This window comes from Macaca mulatta, chromosome 11 (genome assembly GCF_049350105.2).
Source record: "Macaca mulatta isolate MMU2019108-1 chromosome 11, T2T-MMU8v2.0, whole genome shotgun sequence".
Classification (NCBI taxonomy): domain Eukaryota; kingdom Metazoa; phylum Chordata; class Mammalia; order Primates; family Cercopithecidae; genus Macaca; species Macaca mulatta.
The window spans coordinates 29,056,172-29,081,176 of NC_133416.1; the positions used below are offsets into that span (position 1 = coordinate 29,056,172).

The 25,005-nt window shown below is 37.4% G+C and overlaps 1 protein-coding gene across 2 annotated transcripts in view; it reads right to left on the minus strand.

The window, feature by feature from the left end:
• The window catches only part of ITPR2 (inositol 1,4,5-trisphosphate receptor type 2), a 495,598-nt gene that overhangs the window by 370,253 nt on the left and 100,340 nt on the right, over positions 1–25,005 (minus strand). For both annotated transcript variants that reach the window (XM_028829349.2, XM_028829352.2), the window contains exons 4-9: positions 24,022–24,108; positions 21,761–21,919; positions 15,111–15,209; positions 14,719–14,802; positions 14,284–14,430; positions 10,144–10,239 (exon numbers count right to left, since the gene is read on the minus strand). In XM_028829349.2, the coding sequence (XP_028685182.1) occupies positions 10,144–10,239; positions 14,284–14,430; positions 14,719–14,802; positions 15,111–15,209; positions 21,761–21,919; positions 24,022–24,108 (672 nt within the window). The remainder of the gene's footprint in view (positions 1–10,143; positions 10,240–14,283; positions 14,431–14,718; positions 14,803–15,110; positions 15,210–21,760; positions 21,920–24,021; positions 24,109–25,005) is intronic.

Here is a 25,005-nt window from a genome sequence, read left to right on the forward strand (position 1 = left end):
GCGATGGCATATTCAAGACCAAAGGCAGGGTCCACTGCCGCCATGGGAGTGAGTGACAGAGAGGGAATGTAGAGACCCATTACTAATCTTTGAAGACAGTCTTCAATTAAATGGCCAAAGAGGAATATAAAGAAGTCAGGTGTGGTGCAAAATGACAGAGAGAGAGAAACATCATAAATGCCTAGGCCGTGAAAGTCATGATTGTACCACAATCAACTGAAAAACAACTGCACCCTTCCATCTAACACAATAGGAAGAAGCAGACCGGAAGTTTTTAAGTACATAATACCCATTTATTTTCTTAAAAGAGGAGCTTTGCTTTTTTTTTTTAACAATGAAATGTGTTTTGATCAATTTTTATTATATATAATACTGAAATCATAAATTTATCACGTGTGTATTTTTAAATAATTATATTAAATGTTCCTCTTTCCAATGACTGGCGTTTCAGGTTTATTATTGTGATTGATAAGCCTAGAAAAGAAAGGAGGGAAAATAACCTTTACTGGGTGTATATGTGTGTCAGGTACAGTTTCTATATTTTGATATATAACATTTTATACGTATGTATAGGGTCTGGTCTGTATGTTCATCTACTGTGTTTATGTATACATATACATGCATACAAACCAGGCCCTTTCCACATACTATGGCTGATACATTTGAGAGAGAATTAAACATTTAAAACTATAGCCCCAATAGTCATAAAATTATATGCTACTATACAGTTTCTTGAGTACTGAGTTTTTAGCTAATTAATTAAATCCAAAGACTGCTGAGTAGTCAGGAAATAAGTGTTTACTGCCATCTGGTGGAAGTTTTGCCTATCTACAAACAAATAAGCTAGTTGTCTTTAAAAGGGCTTTTATTCCAATCTTGAATAAATGACATTATTATGCATTACTTGATCTATATTGCTTTGGAAAGGTCATCAAAAGTTTTTGCTTTAGTAATATCCAAAGAAAGAAAATGTAGAAAGCAGCAGATCAGAAATTGTGAAGGTGGATTTATAATTCTTCCTACAACTGTGGAAGAACCATTTACTGAGGTCCCCATATTTTCCTATGAAAAATATGGTAAAATTACTTTCTCCCCCACAGACGTCGTTGTGAACTCACTTGCACCACTACAGTAATACAAGCAAAACATCTATGACAAAGTGTAGATGAGTGTGTGGACAGCTGCGTCAAAAATATCAGTGTATATTTACCTTCCCCTCACGCCACCTAACCACATATATGCCCCAAAAAACTGACATTGCAAGGGAAAGGGTCTAATAATATGCTCTGTTATTACCTCATGAGATCAAAAATCTTTATCTTTTCATAATTAGATACTTTGTTCCACATTTTATCCATAGGTTTCTAGCGTTGAGGTTTTTGGTTTGGTTTGGTTTTTAGGTTTTTTGTTTGTTTGTTTGAGACGGACTCTCACTCTGTTGCCCAGGCTATAGTGCAATGGTGTGATCTCGGCTCACTGCAACCTCCACCTCCTGGGTTCAAGCGATTCTCCTGCCTCAGCCTCCTGAGTAGCTGGGGCTACAGGTGTGTGCCACCATGCCCGGTTAATTTTTGTATTTTTAGTAGAGAAGGGGGTTTCACCATATTGGCCAGGCTGGTCTTGAACTCCTGACCTCAAGGGATCTGCCCACCTCGGCTTCCCAAAGTGCTGGGGTTACAGGTTAGCACTGAGTATTTCTTTAAAATTAATCCGAATCCCTAAACTATCCTATTGTATATCTTTGCATTGAATAAGGGACCATTTCTAACCCTCGTTTGCTTTACTATCTTGCAGAATAAAACTTAAACCGTGTTAAATCTTGTATCATTATCCGAGTTCCCAGGTGTTTTCCACACGTCACCAAAAAAAAAAAAGATGATATTCTTAAATAGCTTGCAACATATGTGTTTTCTCTATATAATTCAACTACAGAATTTCCAGCATATCAAATGGTCCAATTTCCTTTGGATAGTGCCCCCTTCACTTCTACATAAATAATTAGGTTTATTACATTTTTCTGAATAACTAAACCATCCAGTTAAGTGCTGGTTAACATAGAGTATCATACTTGGGCACTGTATCTATAAGTAAACTTTAGATCTTTTAATCTAATTTGCGCTTAGATTTAAGGTTGCAGTTCTTTAAACTTACTATGAGACACAGTACGGTCACCTACAGATGTTAACAATTAGACATTACCTAGAGCCATTTATCTCAGATGTGCATGTATGGTGGAAGCAATAGCAAAAGAGATCTCAATGTCCCAGAGATTGAGTTAATCTAAATTGTCCTCTAAACTCTTAGAGGACAAGGACCATGTGTTAATCATCTCTGTTTTCTTCACAATGTCAAAGTAAGTACTTCTACCTAGTAGGCATTCAATAAATGTATACTTTCAGTATAACACAGATCAGGGTTTCTCAACCCTTAGCATTACTGGTATCTTGAACCAGATAATTCTTTGTTATGAGGGGTTGTCCTGTGTATAGTAGAATGTTTAGCTACATCCCATTCCCTAACTGTGACAATAAATAGCAGCTCCCATTTCCCAACTGTCAAAATAAAAATGTCTCTAGACATTGCCATCATCGCCCTCAGTTGAGAGCATTCATTCCTAATACTTTCGTTACATTGGTTTTTTCCATTTTAACAAAATAAATCACCTCTGTGAGCCTGGATTTCTTTTTCTGTAAAGTAAAATTCCTGGATTTAAAACAACAGTCATAGTCCCTATGATTCATTCATCCCATCTTCCAACAGTTACTGAAGGCAAATTAAGTGTCAGGCACTCTTCTAGGCACAAGGTATCCAGCGATGAGTGAAACAGATACAGGCCTTTCATTGCAGGGAACAAAATAGCCATTGAATAGATATACACAATATACACAACGGGTAACAAACAAATACATAGCTAACTGCGAACTGTGATAAGCTCAAAGAAATGCTATAAGCATTTCCTCCCTAAGTGGGGGATTTCTGCAATATCTCAAGTTTATGGAGAATAACTGTGGCATTATCCAGAATCAAAGGCTTTTAAAATTCTAAAATGCTCAATGAATTCTAACTGCGCTATATTATTTGAAAGACCACAATTTAAGTTATTACACAATAGCTTGAGTTAAACTCAAACATATAGACAATAAAAAACACTATTTCAAGTTATTCAAAAGAAACTTCATTTCTGCTTTAGAAAAATTTATCTAAAGAACTTAGAGAAAGAAAAGCAATATATGTTAAAATATTCTAATAATCCAAGGCATAGATAGTCTTTTCAGCTGTTCTGGATAAGCACTCAGCATACTTTGCCCAATTGATTAAGAGTAATGTCACCCAAAATGTCTATTTATAAATCATGGTAGTGACTGGCTGGCTGTGTGTTATACCTGACATAGGAACTGTACAAGAGATCATGAGATATTATTGGAAGGATTTTCAGTGGCTCCATGAGGCCGTGTTTCCGATGTCAAAGCATCGTAGTAATCTTTTCCAGAAAAACAAGTTAAATAACTAAACTTTGCCCCTAAATACTTACCTTCCTTAAGTTATCTAAGACATGCCAGTTATTAATAACGATACTAATAATAAAACACTACTCTGCATTTTCTGCTTCCTCTCCAAGAAAGTAAATGGACTTAATATTTACTGCATACCTCTTATGTACAAGGTGCTGTACATCCCCTATCTTCGTTAATTCCAGAATAATACCATATAATATACATTCTTAACTTTTTTACACACAAAGGAACTCAGGTCCAGAGGGGTTAAATATTTGCTTAAAGTCAGACAGATTGTAAACAGTACGCATGGGATTTTTTTCCCACTATGCTAGGCTCTGTCACACTGGCCAATATAAACACCATAAACTCAAAGGCAATTCAAGAATTACATAATCCAATTTACCAGGAATGCCTACAGCACATGAAAGTAATATTTTAAATTATAAATATGTCTGTTAAAGTTGGAAAGGCCATGGGAAAAAAGGTTAATACTCTGCAATGTCTAGCTGCACTGTTAGGTACTTCCCTTTGATGCAAAAACAGCAGCATCCTCAACCACCTCATTGTAAAAAATACATTTTATAAAAATCATCTAATAGGACTCTTAATTTCCCCTGGCCTACTACTCCACTTCCCCTTTTCACAGCCGTGCTATGAAAACTCAGTCTGCACCCACTTCTGCTTCCCAGCTTCCTGATCATTCCTCCACTCCTGCATTCTGGTTTCCACTAAAAATGTTCCCTGTAAGTAAGAAATGATTGCATTTTTGCCAGATGATGTAAAGAGATTTGTTTCCGGCCTGTTCAGTAGCACTCCCTCCTTTGTGCAACTCTCTCCTCCCTCGCTTGGCATTTGTAATTCAGCCCATTTGATTTTCCAGGTGCTTCTGGCTTCTCAGGCTCCCAGTCTCTCCCTAATCCTTCAAAGATAATTTCCTCATGATTCTACCTTCAAACGTCCTCCCACTCTCTTTCTACTCCCTAATGATCTTACCTGTGCTCTGAAAACCCAAATCTAACACTGGTCAATCCTCAAACTTCCAGATGTTTTGAAATCTTCCCTAGTGGACAACTTCACCCAGACATTTTATAAGCATAATCAAATTTGAATGGATTATTTCCCTCACCAATTTGGCACCTCTTCTCATTTTTCCTAATTTGGTGAACGACATCACTAATTCTCCAAAGCCAGAATCCTATTCCTTAACCCCTAACACCTGACGGCTTACCACTGCATCAGTTCTGTCTCCCAAGAACACCTTCAACTCTTCCCTTCATCACCATTACCGAAGGCTCTCCCTTTGTTCAAGTCCTTAAAATTACTAAAGCAAAAACTGCTGATGACCCTTCCAAAGCAATATAGGTCAAGTAACGCAAAATAATTTTCTTTGTTAAAGATTGTAATATAGCCCTTTTAAAGACAACTACCCTATTTGTTTGTAGATAGGCAAAACTTCCACCAGATGGCAAAGAAAGAAAATGTAGAAAGCAGCAGATCATTCAGACTCTTATCTGGCCTCACTGCCTCTAGATTCAATTTCTTCTAGTAACTTCGCAAAGCCTCCAGAGCAGCGCTGCCCACTACAACGGTCTCTTTGGAAATGTGCATTATTTCACGTGGCATGGCTGTTGAGCAACTTGAAATGTGGCTATTGTAAATGAGAAACTGACTTTTTAATTTTATTTAATTGTGGTAATATTAATTTTAATTTAATAGCCAACATGTGGCTAGAAACTACTATATTAGACAGTACAACTCTGGAGTGGTCTTCTTTAATCATAAATTTATTTATTATACTCCTCTGTACTTTAAAGATAAAATGCATTCTCCTTAATACATATGGCCTGAACTATCAGCTGCACTACCTTTCTGGCCCCATCGCTTCCCTCTCACCTTCTAGCATTACTTCCAAACTCACAAGTCCTATACACGACACTAGTTTGTATGGCACCACATACCTCCTTTCTTGTGTACAAGCTGCCCTCGCTGCCTGAACGCCCTTTCTCCCTCTTCCCCATGTGCCTTACTCATTCATCAAACAGCAACGCCTCTGAGCTCCTGACCATTCCTTGCACATCCCTGACACCCCCTGAGAAAAGTGTGGGCCACTATTCGTAAGCACGCCACTATTCATATTGCTATCATACATTTATCACACTGTACTGGGATTTTTTGAATGACATCACTGATCTCTACCAAAGGCCTGCTAGTAGCTGACCAGTCCCAGCCTCGAGGTAGTTACCAAGATAAACTTCCTCAAACTTCATTCCTGTTACAAACTAGATAAAAGTCAAACCCTTCATTCAAAATCTTAAAGTAAGGAGACCAATCACTCAATCATTCCTTTCACAACCCCTTCCTTGGGCTGGGCCTCAGTTTTAATATTGTCTATGTATGATTTGGATATTCCATATCTCTGATGTACCTCCTTAGCAACTTACACAGGACTGCCCTTTGATTTCTCTAACAGTCCACGTCTATTATTTTCTTTCAGAACCAGTTTGCCCCAAGCAAGAATCTTCAACTAACCTCACTCCAGATTCTCTCATGGGAATATGACCCAATTCTACCTGCATATATAATAAGCCCTCCCCGATTGTGCAGCGCTGTCTTCTGAACTAGCAGCTCCGTTCTTTGAAGGCAAAGACTGAGTCCTCAGCTTCCTTTGCCGTACCTGCAGCATTCTACCATGCTGTGCATTTACCAGGCACTGAAAAAACATATACTGAAGGTTGCATGAAATCTTAAAGACTATGTTTGCAATTTTATGAATTCCAAAAATAATCATTCCCAATGCTCGCATTCCCCACATCCCAATATGTGTCTTTTTAAAAAATAATATCTAGATATTAAAGAGAAAACTGAATAAGTAAAATAAATACGTGACATGGAGCCTTTACCACCTAAGAATAAGGGTACAGTGTAATAAAACAAATAATTCTAGGAGGTTGTCACTCAAAATATTGAGAACCCCCATCCTATTTGAACGACATGACTAATGTTTTGAAATTAAAAACCTGAGCTTTTTTTTTTTTTTTTTTTTGAGATGGAGTCTTGTTCTGTCACCCAGGCTGAGTGCAATGGCATGATCTTGGCTCACTGCAACCTCCACCTCCCAGGTTCAAGTAATTCTCCCACCTCTGCCTCCCAAGTAGCTGGGATTACAGGCACCCACCATCATGCCTGGCTAATTTTTGTATGTTTGTAGAGACAGGGTTTCACCATGTTGGCCAGGTTAGTCTTGAACTCTTGACCTCAGGTGATCCACCCTCCTCAGCCTCTCAAAGTGCTGGTAATACAGATGTGAGCCACCACGTCCGGCCATCCTGGGCATTTTTTGACAAGAGATTAATACCCAGAATATGTAAGGAGCTAAAACAACTCAACAGACAAAAAAAAAAAAACTAATAATCTGATTTTAAAAATGAGCAAAAGATCTGAATAGATATTTCTCAAGACATACAAATGGCAAACAAATATATTAAAAAATGCTTAACATCATTAATCATCAGAGAAATGCTAACCAAAACTACAATAAGATATCATCTCACCCCAGTTAAAATGACTTTTATCCAAAAGAAAGGCAATAAAAATGCTGATGTTGTGGAGAAAGGGGAACTCTCACATAGGTGGTAGGAATGTAGATTAGTGCAGCCACTACAGAGAACAGTATGGCGGTTCCTCAAAACACTAAAAATAGAGCTACCATATGATCCAGCAATCCTACTGCTAGGTATATACCCAAAAGGAAGGAAATCAGTACATGGAAAAGATACTTGCATTCCCATGTTTATTACAGCACTACGCACAATAGCCAAGATTTGGAATCAACCTAAGTATACATCAACAGATGAATGGATAAAGAAAATGCAGTACCTGTTCACACTGGAATAGTATTCAGCCATAAAAAAGAATGAGATCCTGTCATTTGCAACAATATGGATAAAACTGGAGGACATGATGTTAAGTGAAATAAGCCAGGCACAGAATGACAAATTTCACAAGTTCTCACTCATATGTGGGAGCTAAAAACTAAAACAATTGAACTTATGAAGCTAGGGAGTAGAAGGATGGTTACCAGAGGCTAGGAAGGGTGGCAGGGAGGGAGAGAAAAGGTGGAAATGATTGATGGGTACAAAAATATAGTTAGATAAAAGGAGTAAGATCTAGAATTTGATACTCCAACGGGGTAACTGCACAGTTAACAATAATTTATTGTATATTTCAAAATAACTAAAAGAGTAGAACTGGAAAGTTCCTAACATGAAATGGTAAATGCTTGAGGTAACCGATATCCCAAATACCCTATGTGATTATTACACATTGTATACCTGTACCAGGACATCACATGTGCCCCATAAGGATATATATATACTATGTACCCATAAAAATTAAAAAGTTTAAACAAGAAATAAAGACCTGGGCATTTTTAGAAAGCAAAATGATAAAAGTGTAATCATTGTTTCTCAACTGCTGTCAGAGGCTAGTCACCAGCTGTTCCTGGATTGGAAATCCCTGTGATTTGGCCACACCTCTAGACACTTTCACACCAGTAAGGACAAGCATCCTGAGACATGAGCACACCCAGATTTTGTCCCAACTGACATAGAAGATACAAAACACCAATGTATGGATGCCAGGATTTTGAGACTATGATTGCTATTTTAATATTAGAACACAGAGCACCCATTCTATTACACTAGTTAAAATCAGTAGAAAATAAATTCCTAGCTTTCAATTTTCAGATATGTACTTAATACTTAATTTTCCTCCTCCCACTAGACCATAAAAAAGATGTTATCTAAAGTATTAAAGGTCAAAGAAAAGGTCCTCTAAATACACCAGACTCTTTAATGAACGAGACGGCACCTGGCATTTAAAGCTGCATTCTCTAGAGACAGGATGAAAGACAGTCTTTCAAATCTTTTCAAGGAATGAATTGCTTTCTACTTCTCCATTTTTAATTAATTCATGTATGTATTGAAATCTTGGGTCTTCACTAAGATTAATGAACAATTTAATTCTTAAAAATCTAATCATTTGAATGCATCAAATGATACATGTTTTAATTATAGAAATTAACAAAGAAAACTAGTAATATACACGTACATCATGTCAGTTTTCTACGGCACATCAGTAGATTTGCTTGAAAAGTGAATTGGGGAAAAGAGCCACTAACATAAGATCCCAGAGGATTTTAATCCTAATTTCTTATCTTTTATAGGATATCTAGTTAGGCTTTTGTAATTTTTATTTTAGACAAGGTTCTCTACCTTACTAATGATTTTTGCTTCAATGAGTTGTTTTTCAAAAGGGTTACTTTAAACCATTTATACTATAAACAGACTGTAAATTGCAAAGCTGTATTTCATCTAGTTGAGCACTAAATAATGTGTTAGATACTTTAAAAAGTAAAAATAATCCCTGTTTATCACATAAAATTAGGCTGGGCACAGTGGCTCATGCCTATAATCCCAGGACTTTGAGAGGTCGAGGCAGGCGCTTGAGTCCAGGAGTCTGAGACCAGCCTGGCCAACAGGGCAAAACCCCTTCTCTACTAAAAATGTAAACTGTAGCCAGGCCTGGTGGCATGAACCTGTAGTCCCAGCTAATCAGGAGGCTGAGGCAAGAGGATTGCTTGAACCTGGGAGGCACAGATTGAGTGCATCATGGCACTCCAGCCTGGGCAACAGGGCAAGAATCTGTCTTAAAAAAAAAAAAATTAGTCATGCCAGCATCACTTACCCTGTGCTTACCATAAGCCACAACGTCTGCAAGCATTTTGCCTCATTTAATTCTAATAAGTTAAGAGAAATAGAAATAAATTTGATTTTCCCCATTTTCCAGAAGAAGAAATTGGAGTGTAGTGTGATTAATTTGCCCAATATGTCTCCAAATGCCTCTCACATACAAATCCGGAAATCTCCTTCTTCCCATCCTCTATCCATTCACAAAGTAGTCATCAAATGCTTTCTAAGTGCCCAGCACAGTTCCATGAATGGAAATGTTCATACATCTGGAAAAGACTAGCTTCAAAATTATTTTTAAATTAGATAACCAAACTTTAATTAAAACATTTATAAAACTTCCATGATGTTATTTCCGCCCATCCTTCATATCTTCTGATAGCCTTCATATCTGTCTGTCAACATATTTTTAGTGGATAAAGAAAAAGCTTTTGTATGTTTTTACCATTTTTATTGACAGTTTTAGGAAGAAAACAGTTTCCTTCCCAACGTTTTGAACAATAAAAGCCACCCACGGTGAAAGAGGCCACTGCAGATGAACCCAAAGCTAGCTAGGCTATATGACATGAGCAATGAACTCATCATATCTCTGATGCGGACATTCTGAAAAGGTGAAGCTAAATAGAAAATTTAGGCCACATCACATACATATGCAAATCAGATGCCTCATTCCAGTTGACCTTCCAGTAAACCAACTGCAGAGTTTTGTTGTTATTATCATTGTTCTCTTAGCATTTACATCTTAAAAATAATTTATATGCCAATCCAGAATACTAGAAGCAACAATCAAATTTGTATAATGACTGTTCCTGCAAATATAATGTCTTGTGGAGAACCCGATTGCCTCTCTCACTAATTCAGAGTCAGAAACTTAATACCACTTTATCCATCAGTCTTACCTCTGCAGCTAAATAGTTTCCAGTTGCAAGATGTTTAAATCTGAACAAGCTGTTCCACTGTCCTGCACCCCCACGGCATGGGTCATGATGAACCACCTACAAAGAGAGCAACAACAGTAATGGCAAAACAATATTTATGTTCCTGGCAAGCAAATGCCAACAGTTTACATGTCCGCCCTCCTGTTAGTGCTGATCTGTCAAACCTAATATAAGTTTCCATGAGAGTATAATGTGGCAGAAAAACAAAATTCCCCATAAATGAGCAAGAGACATGTTATAACAGTTGTTAACTCGTGCATGCGTGACACTCGTGCCTTACATCTGCAAACACAGCTTTACTCAGAAAGACATGTTTCCAAGACCAAAGTGGAAACACTGAGATTTTCTTCCCTTTGTTTTTCAAACATTTTCTTGGCAGATTGCATTAAGAGCCCACTATGTGCCAAGTACCTTCAAGAGAAGAGAAACACAGCAGTGGATAAAGCTAGAGCTTCCATTCTAATGGAAAAGAGAGAGCTAGCGAACAAAGAAGTAAGATTTGACAAGTGCCAGAAATGACACAAGAGAAGTGCATGATTGAGCACCTAGGGAAGGCAACTTTAGATATGACCATCATGAGTATGGGCCACTTGGAGATGTCATGTGAGCTGAAACCTAGAGGATGAGAAAGCCACGCAGATTGGAAGAGAGAATCACAAATGTCAAGGCCTAAGGTCTAAACTACTTAATTCTTGACCCTTTCCATACATGCTTTTTATTGACAGCATGTCTTTTGATACCTGTCTTTGAATTGGCCTTGCCCAGAGGCAGAGTCCCTAGGCTCACTGGGAATGAACGCAGTAGAAGCTCTGACACACCTGGTTGCAACAGGTGGGATGGGGTGGCAGAAAAGCTCGGGTTTTACACTCAGACTCAGGCATGTGAGTCCCAGGTCCACCAATTACTGGGGTATGACCACAGAAAGGAATTTAACATCTTTGAGCCTTATTTCTTCGTGTACAAAATGGGTTGATTCACAGGATTGTTGTGAAGATTAAATATCATAAGGCATATCAGAGTGCTAGGATAACTTTCATGACTCTCCCTGAGCACATTACATCCTTTTTGCTAGTATTGACCACCCTTTGGCTCCTGCTGCAACCGTGAATTCTGTATGTTAACATACTTCACTTGCTAATGCCTTTTGCTAGACTCCAGCAACTGTCTTCCCATACTCTCATAACCCAGATAAAATAATAATTATGAAAATACTTCAAAGCCCTTGAGGTCTTACAAAACACTCCCTCTGTGGCCAAAAGCCCACCTATCCTTCAAATTCTCACATCACATTTCTTCCACAAATCCTTTGCTAATCACACTGGCCACTGTGATCTTCTCAGTGTTTGAAATCTTAATTCTTTGGGGGAGGCAGAGATATCTGCAAGAATCTGATAAAATCTAATGTTTGTCTCAAATACACACATACACACACACACACACACACACACACTTCGTGATTTGTATATAATTGCTAAGGTTAACAAATCTGAAGATCTCAAGAACTACTCTCGTATACATCAGTGGGTCTGGCAAAGGCAGTACAGTTCCCTAGCGGGGATATTCTAGAGATTTGGAAGGGAGGGTGTTTTTGTTTATCACGATGATTTTGGAGGGATGCTATTGGCATTTAATATGCAGTGACCAAGATATTATCTACGCTGCAATTTACAGGGAATTCCAGAATGTGATCAACATTGTGTGTGGCCCTCAGAACCAGCCCCACCCTGCTAAGTGCTCCCCTGCATCACAGGGGCTGAAAGCCTCACCCAGTGGGGCTCTGAGGACATTCCCATTAGAATGGAAAGCAGGGGACAGTAGAAGAGAGGCTCCTCTTTGGGCTGCAGTAACAGTGGGAGCAGCTGACTAGTGCCCGCTCCTACAAGGTGCGTGGGTAAGGACCCCTCAGCATGTGAGCAGAGGCCTGCAGGCTGAGAGGAGGAGCAGTCATTGCATTGCTTATCTGCATTCAGATAAGCCCATGTCTCCCATTCCACGTTTCCTCCCCAGCCCTCCCAATCATGTTGAACATAATTTCCCTCTTGCTTGAAACACCTGATGCTTATGCTGGGTAAGTACAGTCCTTTCCTCACTGAAGCCCAACTGTGACAGCACACAATAGAGAAACGTCCTGAAGCCTGCATCTTTCAAATCTCAGACAGAAATAAGCCTACCATCGATATAAACTGGCAATACTTCAGTACATCAGCAGGTAAAAACATTTTACATCAAGTTATATGAAATTCATTATGGTGAGGGACGTTTAAATGAAGTAAAGACATCTCAAAATTATTAAACTATTTATTCGTTCCCTATTCTGTTCAATGTCTCACAGCATTTCCAACTATGCATTTTGATGGAAAGGGTTCACGGCAGTGGTACAGTTACAGCAAAAGCTATAAAACTGAAAGCAAAAATATGAGAGAATTTTCAAAACTCCTTTTAACAGACTCAGAACCAATATTAAATAAGCCGAGACACATCAAATGCAGGTAACTCACTGTATTTCATTAACAGAGTTTTAAATAATATCTCATCTTATTGCTACCTCTATATTTTTTAAATTTTTAAAAAGAGCAGAATATTAAGAACTTTATGGTATGAAAATGCATGCTGTAATTATGCATTTATTTTAGGATGGCCTGTTATTTTTCAGTTTTACTCTTAAGAATGGGGCAGACTTCTGGGAGGGGTTTCATGCAGCCTCGTGTGTTAGTAGCTTTAGTCATAGCTGTTTTCCCCAGAGCTTCTCAGTTCCATCACCTGTTGATGATTAGGTCTCCAAAGTCCATCTGCATGCTAGCAACTGAAATTATTCCTCAATACGTTGTGGAGTTTCAGATAGAAGAGAAGTTCTTTTGTACAATTTTGTCTCGATTCTAAACCATGTCATAAACTTCAGAGAGTTCTTTTTCAGTGTCATATTTATAAACAAGGCTCAGCTCATTTGCATAGGCATCACACTTCCTCATTTTCTGCATCTCATCAGTAATTTGCCTAAAGTATTATCCCTACTTTGATTATGGTTATCTCTCCGTTTTTCAGTTTGTCCCGCTACTACGTCTCCTAACACTGGTTATCATTCAAGGGCCCACATTTACCTTTGCTTTTTCATTTTCCTGTACTTGGATGGGTTGTCTTCTGATCCTCTTCAACCACTTCTCTCAAATCCAAACATATCCATCCAAGATAGGCATAAATATTGTATTGTTTAGATAGTCATTCTCATGTTGAAATACATATTATTATATTATAAAGTATTTTCCTTTTATTTTTTCTTTATCTTAGAATTTGAGCATTATGCTAATTCTACCTATTAGAATATATAAATATTACTGCCTATAAATTTCATTTTAGAATATTAAAGGGAATATCACAAAATATATGTTTTAAAAATTGAGGGCAAGTGAAGAATTTGAAATGGTTGAGAACCATAGCTAGCGGCTTAGATGTTTAGTAAATCTCTTGTTCATAGGCAATTCTGTAGATCTTATCTCCTCCACCTATAAAAAGATCCTTTAAGGAAAAATCCATAGATTACATTTCCTTAATTACTCTATCATGTTCCACATTTAAGTGACACTTTTAAAAAGATGAATGAATTCTTAACTATGGGTCTCCTGATTCCAATAGAAATGGCATCCGCAGAAGAAATAAATATTGTTCTCCTCAGGGACTGAGTAGTTCTGGCATCAACCTTCCTCAAAGTGAGGCCTCCTACTCTATCTTGACTCCAGTGCCATTTGAGGCACATGGTCTTCAGTCTAACTAGTCTTGACATTTCACTACTGATTTGTTAAAAGGTTGTAATGTACCGTCTTAAAATGTGTGTGCGCGCGCGTGTGTGTGTGTGTGTGTGTGTGTGTGTGTATTTGACAGAGAAGGAGAGAAAGAAAAAATGAGAGATACCACAGAGAAGACAGCTTAGGAAATAGTTTCCTTTCAAACTGGTCGCAGCAATGAATAGGCACAAGTTGGTTCACAAAAATTATTTTATTTTATGATTCTATCACAAATGATGCCTGTAACAATAAAACAATTGGCCCAGTGAATCTTGCCTTTTTGATCTACATATTTATTAAGTGCCAAAAAGCATTTACATACCTCTATTTCCCACAGCGCTTTAGAACTAGTAGCAGAAGTAGCTGATTGGCGCAAGGTTGTACGAAGGAAAATGTGCTGTTTTTTCTCGTATTCATCACAAGTCAAAAACTTCTCTTGTTCCGCATGAAACAATCTAACAACGTCCCCCTAGAAAAAAAGTCAAGAGACATCTGAACACACACATGTGAGAAGAAGGTGACTCTTTCTGGTTTTGATACTCTGGGCCCTTCTGCTAGCTATTTGGCTGTTAATGCTTATTTAAACATTGAAAAATATTGGTGGGGGGGAAATTCAGTAAAACACTTAGAGTAAGTATTAACATGTGTAGTCACATTCTAAATTGTGAACACCAGTGAATACATAGGTTTTGCATCTAGCATTTCAGTAAGACTACCTTCATTTCTCCAGCAAATGTCCTATGTAGCACATACTTACTCCTTTTAATACATCCTCTCGATAGGAACTATATTTCATGAATAAAGTGATTTTCCAGCTGGTGTTGCAATTAACAGCATTCACCTATAAATGAAGAAATGTTCAAAGTTGTAAGACTACAGATTCCATTCTCTACCAGAAATTATTAGTTCAACTAGTAACAAGAAATTAAAGACAACTTTGGATAATGAAGTATATAGCTCAATACAAGTATCTCTGAGAGATCATCCAAAAATAGCAATAGCTAATCATAGCTATATGTACCTTAGGGATATTAATTAGAATAACTGGGATTATGCTCATGAAAACAGTGAAAGAAACCATATTACTTTTTTCTCCCTCTGTCTCATGAGAAAAATCAACACATTCATTCCTTTTCCACTTGAACTTACCTCTTTACACCCTGGGTTATCAAGAAGCTCTATGTTGCTGGCATGTAGTGGCTGTCCTGCATTCACAGGCATCAAAACAACTTTATCTCCTACAACAATCTAGGAAGCAGAAATAAATCACAATTGAGATACTACATGGATCTTTGGTGCTATATTTGAAGCTAGAAATAACTGCACAAGAGTCCGCGTTATTGATCTGACATCTGGTTCTTTTATCCTTCACACAAATTTTCGTTCAATTCTTTTTCTCTTTGAGGTAAAATATCTTCTAATAAATGATCATAGAAGCATGTCCCATAGTGCCTATCAGTCTGGATTGAGAAAGCTACTGTGGATCTTTTTCATATTCATCTCCCATTTCAGTTAGAGCTTTCTTAAAGTCAATAAATAGGCCATTATCCCTCCCCATCCATGAGGTCTTATGCCACAAGCACAACAGAGAGAGTAAATGCATCTGCCGCCCAAAAAAAAAAAAAGCAATCTATCCAAATATTAGAACCACTGCAAAAGCAAGCAGAAAATGTGATACACTTGTATCATCTTTGCGATGAGAGATGAGTATATTTGATCTTCCCATAGTCTCAGAAGTGTATTAAAAATTCTAATGTCAGCTCAATTCAGGAAATGCAGGATTAGGCATGACCTTGTAGAAATACATTTTGTGTTTGAGCCTTGGGCATCTGATTCACTCATATCTTAAATACATTAAACTAATATCGCTCCTTAAACCTGATGTTCATTTTTAATAAAAACTAAAATTGATTATGGGAAAAGTCCTCTAAAGAAGTAAGTCTAATTGATTTTTAAATGTATGCTATTGTAGCAATATCCACCTTATCTTTAAGTATTTTTATTCATAACTCAAATTGTGGGGAATCGAAGTTATCCTTTCTTCATGATAACAAAGAACAGTTTAATTTTCATTATTAAAGTTACTTACGTTGCTGAATTTATTTAGAAGACATATTATTGTAGTAAATAAAATCTCACTTAAAGAATGATCACTATCTCAAAAATGAAAACCAAAACCCTCTCTTTGTATATTTTATACCAAGTAAATGTTAGAATGAATTAGTTTGATATACAAATGAAAAAACAAATCATAATTCAGTTGATACAAATAAACAGAACTTCTCCACGTAGTGTAACTTAATCTAAACCCAAACTTTAAAAAACATGATTTCATATTTTCGATATCAGATAACCTCACATGGATGATACGGAAGAGTCCACACTCACATATGGTACTGTTATCACAAACTATATCTGGCAATCAAAACATAATAGCGAAGCCTCAAGCTCACCAACCAACCAAAGAAAGGTTGCGCTTTGGTTTGTGGAAATAGCTCCTGCTGTTTACAGGACTGGTCTCTACTCATCACGTCCATAAGTAGTCAGATGCTGTAACTCACAAAGATTCATCATAGAAGCTCTCTATATACAGTTAAGGAAAGATCATTAAGGAGCAGTATTAAGTGAAAAGATGAATAGGCAGAGCAAGGCATGTAGTATGCTCATTTGTATAAAAATGTGAGGGAGAGAATAGGAGTATCTGCATAAAGGAATGTCTCCAGTGCACACTTGAGGAAGAAGGGTAGAAATTGGGCAAATGAAATAAAAAAGTAGAAGAGAGATTTTTCACAATATATCTTTACATTGTTTTCTATCTTTGAACCATGAATTGGTATCCCTTTTAAAAATTAAATTATGAGCAAAAACAAATGAAAGTCAACATGACGTAAGCATATTCCCAATCCCCTTTCTCCCTAGGAAAACTTGTGCTGTTGCACGTGACACCAAGGCAGCTCCAAGTCACAGGGCCATGTAGAGGCCTGAGTCATCATCCATACTCTAAAGTACTGGGAGCTTGATACCACATTTTGCCAGTGCTGCATCTGGTCTTCCAATTACATTTTTTTCTTTATTTCTTCCAAAGAAAACAAAACAAAACAAAACAAAAACAGAATACATGTGCAGAACGTGCAGGTTTGTTACATAGGTATACATGTGCCCTGGTGGCTTACTGCACCTATTGACCCATCCTCTAAGTTCCCTCCCCTCACCCCCCAACCCCCGACAGGCCCTGGGGTGTGTTGTTCACCTCTCTGTGTCCATGTGTTCTCAAATTCCAATTTCTTGAAGAACAATTGGATTCGGTTGACTATTTTATTATCATCTGTGCCATGTAAATCCTAGCCAATAAGTTTCTAAATATAATGACATATTTTAACCATGTCCTTCCAATTCGAGAATACTTTTGGTTGCACCTACATTAGCTGCTCTAAGTCCTGCTATTTTACTATAGTTGTCTGTAAGTTTTGGGTCAATCCATATATTTATTTCAAAACACCACCCATAAAGCTATGTGTGTGTATATATATATGGTTTTAAATACATATATATTTAAATATATATAATATATATAAATGTGTGTATATATAAGTATATATATGTGTGTGTGTGTATACATAGAGAGAGAGAGAGAGGAAGAGTTTTTTCTTTTTTTTTGAGATGGGGGTCTTGCTCTGTCACCCAGGCTGGAGTATAGTGGCACAGTCTCAACTCACTGCAACCTCTGCTTCCCAGGATCAAGAGATTCTCCTGCCTCAGCCTCCCGAGTAGCTGGGATTACAGACGTGCACCATCACACCCAGCTAATTTTTGTATTTTTAGTAGATACAGGGTTTCACTGTGTTGATCAGGCTGGTTTCGAAATCCTGACCGCAGGTGATTCACCTGCCTCAGCCTCCCAGAGTGCTGGGATTACAGGTGTGAGCCACTGTGCCCAGCCTAACATTGTATATATTTTTAAGAGACCAATCATATAGCCAAAACGTTCCTTGATATCTGTGAAACAGCTTCCAGTGGTTCATAAAAATGGTATTCGTAAGTAGAATCTAATATTAATTCAGTAGTTTTCAGGTCCTCATTCTTATTCTTGACAATGATTACCTTGCCTAAGCAAGATGAATAAAACTTGCAAGTGAAATGGATAAAATACCAATCATGTGAAATAAAAAGAATATTAAGAAGTGCCAGGGAGAAAACAAAAAGGTCTAAGAAGTAGTCCCTATTCTCACGGAATTCATACCTAATTAGATAATTTAGCAAATATGGAATATGGTAGTATTTTCAGAATAGTGAAGCTCAGGACGTGATTCACAGATGGGGTCAGGTGCTTTCTGCTATGTATTTAATATAGAACTTGAGGGGGACAGAGTGAGACTCTGTCTCCAAAAAAAAAAAAAAAAAAAGAATTTGAGGGTGAAGACATTTTCTGCCACATCCTAGGATCAGCCATCACATTTGCTCTAGTACACAAACATGTTTTTTATAAATTGCAATTCCAAAAGCACTTCTGTTGATTCTATGTAAGAGCCATGTAAGATTCAAGCTGAGATTTTGCTGAAAATAAAGAGGGATATAACATCACCAGCAGCTACCCTTCTTTTGAAGTGGCACCTGGTATGGTGAAAAGAACATCACAGTAGGAATCTAAACCCCAGGGTTCTAGTTCCACCGTAGCTAGAAATTCAAGGCACATATTTTTTCTAAAATGGCGAAGTCTACTTGCTGTTTGAAGAGTTTCTTTTTTCAAGAGTTAAAATTTTCTCTTTATTTAAAGAATATCTGACTTTTATTCCCTTTTAAAACCTACCATAAAGGTAAAGAACCCAAGATTTCTTAGATCAAAATTGAAAATGAAAAATTAACTACTCAACCGTGGGAAGATACATAAAAATAAAAAAAGAAAGAAAGAAAAATGAAATATTTATGTTCTCTGCTCATAGCTGTCCCTAGTGACTTTGCAGTTCAACTGCAATCACGGGCTTTGTATACAGCTGAAAGTAGAGGGATCCATGAGTCTATTTTCTCCCCAAAACCATCCATCCCACAATTCCATAAGATATATCATAAAGTTGCCCTTAAGAAGTAGGAACTATTTCCTTTTGAAGATAGGGTTTCCTTTCTCCCAGACAATCATGACCCTATTTATTGCATTTCATTTGGGTCATAGAACGTCTTGCTGGATGTGAAAACCTCATCTTAAAATATCATCTTAAAACCTCATCTATTGTTCTTGGGTTTTTTGTTTGTTTGTTTGTTTGTCTGTTTGTTTGAGACGGAGTCTCACTCTGTCATCCAGGCTGGAGTGCAGTGGCACAATCTCAGCTCACTGCAAGCTCCTGGGTTCACACCATTCTCCTGCCTCAGCCTCCCAAGTGGCTGGGACTACAGGCACCCACAAGCACACCCAGCTAATTTTTTTTCTTTTTTTTTTTTGTTTTGTTTTGAGACAGAGTCTTGCTCTATCGCCCAGGCTGGAGTGCAGTGGTGCGATCTCGGCTCACTGCAAACTCCACCTCTCGGGTTCACGCCATTCTCCTGCCTCAGACTCCCGAGTAGCTGGGACTACAGGTGCCTGCCACCACACCCGGCTAATTTTTTGTATTTTTAGTAGAGACAGGGGTTCACCGTCTTAGCCAGGATGGTCTCGATCTCCTGACCTCGTGATCCGCCTGCCTCGGCCTCCCAAAGTGCTGGGATTACAGGCGTGAGCCACTGTGCCCGGCCTCATCTATTGTTAAACAGTAAAATAGCATTTTAAAAGTCCTCTAAACATTGCAATTTCCTCTTTCTAATTTAATATGTTTTTAAGGAAAATCAGTAGTAGTTGAACCACTGGTTATGAAGTGACCGTATTTCCAACTGTCTTTCACATAGTCAGTTTATATTTTAGAAATATGCTACCTATTTTAGGGGGAAAAAATGAGTATTACAATACAATTATTTATGTGACCAATATAGGGCTGTGGGTGTGCTTATGCTTTCAGCAACCGTAATTACACACAAAAGCTACACAGTGGCAAACAAAAACAGTGAGCTGTTTCAGCACAAAGCAGTGTGGAAGGTTGTTTCAGCCATGCTTTCTGAAGCACATCCAGATAAGGAGAACTCCTGTATTGCACTTAACAATTACATTGTCCATTTTCACCAAGATTGAGTGTTTGGGTGGTAGGTTTTGTTTCACTTTGTTTTTACAGTACAACTAATTATTTGAAATAGTTCATTACATTCAACTCTCTATTGACTGTGTAAAAGCAGCAAGGAAAAGAATAGATAAAATGAATAAATAAGCAGATAGGATGAATTAATATAATCCACAACTAATGTAAAAACTCCAATTCATTCAATTATTTCATCACATTCCTTCCGAGCTTGAGCTCAGGTTTTGTTTGTTTTCATATTTAATTTTCATGGACCTCCTGTAGACAGGGACACTATTCAGTGGAGGGCTGGGGATGGGAACAAGCATTGCAAGAAAGGGCCTCAAAGGCACAAGTTGTTCGTAAACTACATAATCAGTCCCTGAACAACTGAGAGTTGATTGTAATGAACTATTTAATGAAACTAAAATGTGTATCATGCTCACAGCACACATCACCTGATGTCAAAAGAAAAAAAAAGTAAGATTTTTTTTTAAGAAATCCAACCAACACAAGACTTAAAGTGCATCACATTCCTGCATGCCATGCTTCTACCAAACCTTACCAAAGGAAGACATCACCAGATAATTTATTAACCAAATTAAATCCAGAAGCTTGCATCCTGTGGAATTGAATTTGTACTTCAAAATTCACTGGAAAAATTAGATTCACTATAAAGACATTCCTAAGACAAGAAATATCCAAAACACATTTAAAATGTAATCAAAGTTTCAACTGAAAAAAAAAAACTCCATCAGAATAATTATACTTTTATATTGCTTTGAATTCATGTTATTTTTTTAAAATCTTAACTACTGATCCCCCGATGCAATATTTGCAGGTATTTATGAAACTTATTCAGCTCTCAGTGTCTAGCAGCATTTCCTGAGCATCATCCATGTGCTATGGACTCTCACCCAATATTTTATTTATTACACACAAAAATATCACACTCTTGATCTTATTGACTATTTCTCATAATTTATTCTCTATTTTATAAAGTAGCAGAAAATATTTTAGCAACCACTAAAATTTACATGAAATACACACATATTCCACAACATTTTTAAAAAATTTTTTTAGAAACAAGGTCTCACTATGTTGCCCAGGCTGGTCTTGAATTGGTGGGCTCAAGTGATTCTCCTGCCTCAGTGCCCCAACCAGTCCACAACATATCATAAACATAGTTGTCATCAATGAGCAGATGCCAACCTGCAGCTCCTCTACTCCATCTCTTTTAAGACCTTATAGACTGTCAGCAGCTGGCCATAGAGCCAGTAAATGGAATCCTGTCATGATTCACGGTGCCACTCCATTCATTCAAAGGGCACACACTATTTCCTAAACACAGACCAAGCTCCCTCCTGATTAGGCAAAAAAGTAAATTCTCCTTCTCTTTTAAAAGTCTCAGCCAATATTAAGGTTGCTTAAGTTCTTTCACACAAATTCTAGCTGGAAGATTTTAAATGAATCTGAACTTTGTCTTATGATTTCTGAGCACAATTTGTACTATAAATAAACATGTGTAACCTAGTAGATACTAACATAAAAATCATGTATTGAGTAAAATCTATATTTTCATTTTGTACTTTCTGGATCCTCTTACTATGAATTATTTTCTTTATGAACCCACTATTTCCCTCTTAATCGTATATTACATACATTGTCACCCTCGCTTCTCAGCTTCCAGAAGGGATGAATATAAAACCAAGACCCTTCGTTTCCCGCAGCATCCAAGGACACACGCATGGCATTCTTCTCCAGTAAAGCAGGCAATCTCTTGTTGACAGTAAGATATTTGTTGCTTTTTATATGCAGTAGCTATAGGGAAAAGACATAGATTACCACCTTTATTCTTTGCTCTCCTCTGATAATTACATTCATATGTTTTATACATATATATTCATCTAACACGGCTTGAGGTGAAAGTTAAACAAAGGAGTATTTTCAGCCTCCACACTCACCATCTTTCCTACTTGACTTTCTTTGGGTTCTTCTTCCCCTTCACCCCAATTCTGCTTCATAATGAAATGGGCATAATAGGGAGCAAAAAAAAAAAAACAAAAAGAGGGGACCCCTCTGAATGATTTTCATCTACTGATAAATACTGGCTAAAACTAGGTTTTCCAAAGGAGACCTTGAGTTTCCCCAAAAGCACATCCTTTCTCAATGCCTGCACAGCCACAAAACAGCATATACTAAAGAAAGGCCAAGAAACTCAAATAATGCACCAGCCCACTTAGTATTAACCAGCCCTGCCCACAGTCAGCTCTGATTCTTCCTCTGTAAAGAGGCAGCTGCTCATCCTAAATAGGCTCTATACCTTCTGCCAGGGGATGCTGACCCTACCTCCTCCCAGATGAGTGTAAAAGCATCACTTCTCAGATGTTTTTGGACTTTGTGAACAAAATCTTGCCAAAACATGATTCTACTGAGTAGCAAAACCAAAACAAAATACTCTTTCCATCTATTATTACAATCATTTCAAAAAACAATGGTCATTTTAGTATTCACAATATAAGAAAGAAATTATCTCAAAATAAAGGACAGTTCTTTAATTGAAAAAAAAAATCAGCATTTTGAAATGCTCATTATCATACTCTTGGGTCCTTATGTTACCATAAACCAATGGAAACCCTCCTGGGCTGGCCTCTGGGATCCACCATGTTAAAGAACATGGCTCAGCCCCTCACTGACCAAGCTAACATCTGCACTTCAGGTACTTGACAAGGAACATAAGTTCCACTTGCTGACATTTAATCAAAACTCGGTTAAGAGAAACTCTATTTATGAAGGATTGCCCCAGGGACATCCAGCCCACTCAGGTTGCAGGTTTCACATTATCCATCATTCGATTAAGTCATACATTCAGGGAGCTGCCGACCCAGCTTCTCTCATCTTATCCCAACAGTGCACTGCTTTGACTGCCCTGCGCTCTGGCATTTTGCCATTGGCCAATAACAAAATATCAGGGATATTATTTTAAAAAACAGCTCTATGAAATGCTTCATTGTAGCATTTACTGTAAGGAAGTTGTCAAGGCTATTGTTTACTATATTACACAGTGTTCTCTTTATGAGGATACATAGGAGAAACACTTCCCTGGTCTTACTCCTGGGAACAGCTGTGCTTATAGACCTCTGATTTGGCTCTGTGCTGCCAATCTCCCAGCCAATGCTGTAACAGACTATGCTTCCCTATGGCTAAGTGGGCAAGAAAAAGCCTTCAAGTCAAAATTTACCAGACTTTACAACATGGTTTTTATAAACATGCCTCACTCCTGAGTTCAGTTTATTCATCTGACCATGATTTTCCCTGTGACCCAATTGCTTTATTTATTTCTATTTTATCTCACTATGTGCTCTGCATTTTGGAAAGTGCCTGACATTCTTTTTTGAAAAAGGTGGGGCACATATTAGCAAATAACCAAGTAAGAAGCTAAAAAGATCTAAATGAAACACAGGAAAGGAATGCAGCTGAGATAAAACAGAGTGTGCATACTAATTGAAATAGAAGACCTTCGAATAACAATTCAAGGATGACTTCCAGCTGAAAGTGAAAACTTTTCTCTCTTCACAAAATGAAAAGCTAAGCTCCGTACGTTAAACATGGTCCCATTAAGCTAAAGGACTATTTTAGAACAGGCCTTTAGAAATTGTTTCCTGACCCTCTTCTTTTTGATGTAGTAACTTGTGCATGCATCCAGATAAGATCACTTCTTTATGTGTAAATATCAGATTTATTCTTAAACATACAGAATAGTGCACTGAATATCAACTAAATACATTACAATACATCACAACATCTATAATTCCCCTCAAAGAACAAACTATTGTCTCTCAAAATTTCAATGCAGTTTGGCTTTCCTGCCAACTTATTGACCAACTCCCCATAAAATACTTCGTTTAAGATAAAATACTTACTTGTATAACATTACTGTATTTCACAATTTCTCCCAACAGCTTCTTATTCTCTGATTCATTTTGTTTTTGTTCCAGTTCTGCAGCGTGCTATAAGATGATTATCAAATATTCAGTGTGGAAATATAGTAAACAGAGTACAATAACTGACAAAGACATACTTTTTAGGAACAAGACTATAGCCAGGAATAAAATAGGCTAGTAGTAGCGTCAGGACTGTAATCTTGGTTTAGGTGTTTTGTTTTGCTTTATGTTTCCATCATATCATATTGTCTTTCAGATTTTCACATCATATTCACCCAGGTACTTGCAAACTTGGGGAGTGGATGACTCCCCAAAGGGAGCACTAATTAAATAAATGATTATAACGCAGTGTGATGATTTCTCAATGTACGCTGAAATGCCCTCCAACATGTCTTGGGCCACTTTTATGCTGGACATTTCAGAAAAGTACTAGGCTCTTTGTTCTTATAAAATTACTTTAAGAAGGTATATTGCTAGAAAAGCCAATCAGGATAATAGGAGAATTTCCAAAGTCTTGAGAAGTACAGTTCTTAATTCTGAAAGTACCAGGAATTTTAATGAGGCAAAATTAAGTTCTATCGAATTTACACTCAGACAAACCATAAACAATGGTCTTTCAATTATTTTTCTCCATAGTCTTTCCGGAAAAATATGAAGGATTATGTCAAGTAAAATATAACTGGATTTAATATTCTTACAGAGATTCTGAATTGGTTTTCATCTTGATGGGAAGCTTTGAATTAGTCTGGCACACCCTAAAAAACAGCAGCAATAATGCGCTACCTACATGCCAGAAAATAAACGGTCACACCCTATTACTTGAAAAGCCCTTCTACTATCAATGTGTTGCTATATGTATTCTAAACCTCTGTGTATTGGGTGAAAGGACAAAGCTAGAAAGCTCCAAATACATCTATTGTTATTGCTGTACTTGGTTAGCCTAAGCCAGACAATTGGAAGCCT